Below are 1,807 nucleotides of genomic sequence, written 5' to 3'. Positions count from 1 at the left end.
CCCTACCTTCCCTGGCATCCAGCCCATAGAAGAATGGAGCTGTGCTCTTCTGCAGCAGGAAGGCAAGGGAGCTCTTCCTGGAGATCCACACAGGATGCGGGACTCGAGTCTCAGCCATGGACAGTCACGAGAAGACAGCACTGGAAATAAAATTCCTCGTACTGAAATCAGGGGAAGGCAGTGAAGATAAAGGTAGTAAGGTAGTTTTAATTCTTTTGGTATTTGTAAGTTCTCAACTTGTCACCGTATCTCCCCGTTCCTTCTGTGCAGTGCTCTCAGCTGCCGTGACCCCACTGGCGTGAGCACCTTCAAACCTGAGCTTCCTGCTGCTACATCTCGTGCCTCAGGGAGGGCGGCAAGACCATCCCTTCCTGCCCTTTCAGGCTGGTGGCTTTCTCTAATCCTGCCCCATATCTCCCAGACCTCACCCACGAGCAGCCCACTGTGGTTTCTCACTCTGAAAATCCAAAACCCACCCTCACAGCCTAGCTTCTACTCCCACCGCCATGTCCTGCAGGAGCTCAGTGCCTTCACAGCCATCAGGAACATCCTCCATCTCCCAGAACTTCGGAGATTCTCCCTTAAAGATTAAAATTAAGCCCTATAAAAAAATCCCAGTAGCAAGCTGTAACATTCAGCACTCGCCTAAGGCGCATGTACCACAGATCATGGTATGGCCCATCACGGACAGACGGTGGGATTGCCCACGCAGGGCAGGCGTGTTGTCAGACACCACATCCAAAAGCAACCAGAAGGTCTGGGACAAAGAGACCAGATACAAGCGAAAAGCTCTGGCATCTGAGCGCAGCGGAGGAGGATGCGTGGAGGATGATGCTCTCGCCAAGGGATGGTGGTGGAAAAGGGAAGCAGGAGCTGCTGTCCCGCAGACCACAAGGACCAACAGCACTGTCATGCCAGGAAGGTCTCAGACCGCTGAGGATGCCTCTGGGGTTCATATCACACATCCTCATTTTTGTATTTATCAAATTACAGATAAATAAATTTGATTTTTTGGTACCTTTCCTCCCTTTCAACACAAGCTCTGTGCAAATTTGACTTTCCTTCTCATGGGCTTTGAACCCAGCTGAGACTCCACTGCACTGCAAAACCTGTTAGAACCCAGTTACCATTTCGTGATGCAGATGTCTGAGCTGTTCGTGGCACAGTACCTCCTTGATAATTTTAAGCAAAGGCAAGCACGCGAGAACAAGTTACAGCCTTCAAAGAGCCTCGCTGCTAGGGAAGAGGAGCAAGGATGAAATTACTGAGGAGCATTAATTTGCTCAAAATCAGTATTCCTAGAGCTGCAGAAGTCAGCACTGCTGGAATTCCCTCCACCCAGAACTCTGTATGTAACCTTGATCTGAATAAAAAGGTCAGTGTTTGGTTTGTGCGGAGACGAGAGGCGCAGCAGTGAGGAACAACGCGGGACTCACCGTCTGGCCCTTCGCTGCCTTTACTCCTTTTATTTCGACGGACGCGTCTCCCTTCTTCTCCAACGTGCAGCTTATCTTCAGGGTGAAAGAAGTTCAGCAAGGCCAGCTGGAAGAAGAAGGACAAGTTTAAGCAAGGCAAGGATGGAGGCTGAGTACCAAATCCTTTCCCCCGGGGGTAGCTCTGCTGAGCCACGGGGAGATGCGAGATGGATGCTCCCGGATGCTCGGTCCATCCCCAGGGGCACGGCGAGGAGCTGTGTCCTCTTGGAAGCAGTCTAGGACTTGGGAAAGCTCAGCCTGAGCGGCTTGGGCAGGGGTGAGCATCCCCCAGGGCAAGTGGAGGGGGCTGCAGGGGTGCAGGCAGTGTCAGA

General features: G+C 52.1%; 1 protein-coding gene across 1 annotated transcript in view; it reads right to left on the bottom strand.

Moving 5' to 3' along the window:
- Positions 1-1,542, bottom strand: part of EDA (ectodysplasin A) — a gene marked incomplete at its 5' end in the record, with an annotated part of 25,662 nt that extends 24,120 nt beyond the window's left edge. Inside the window, one exon of the mRNA XM_010141632.1 lies at positions 1,437-1,542. Coding sequence (XP_010139934.1) covers positions 1,437-1,542 — 106 coding nt within the window. The remainder of the gene's footprint in view (positions 1-1,436) is intronic.
- Between the last annotated feature and the right edge of the window lie 265 nt (positions 1,543-1,807).

The sequence above is a fragment of the Buceros rhinoceros genome, unplaced genomic scaffold (assembly GCF_000710305.1).
Source record: "Buceros rhinoceros silvestris isolate BGI_N320 unplaced genomic scaffold, ASM71030v1 scaffold26928, whole genome shotgun sequence".
NCBI classification, from domain to species: Eukaryota; Metazoa; Chordata; class Aves; order Bucerotiformes; family Bucerotidae; genus Buceros; species Buceros rhinoceros.
This window is presented reverse-complemented; position numbering and strand designations above follow the sequence as displayed.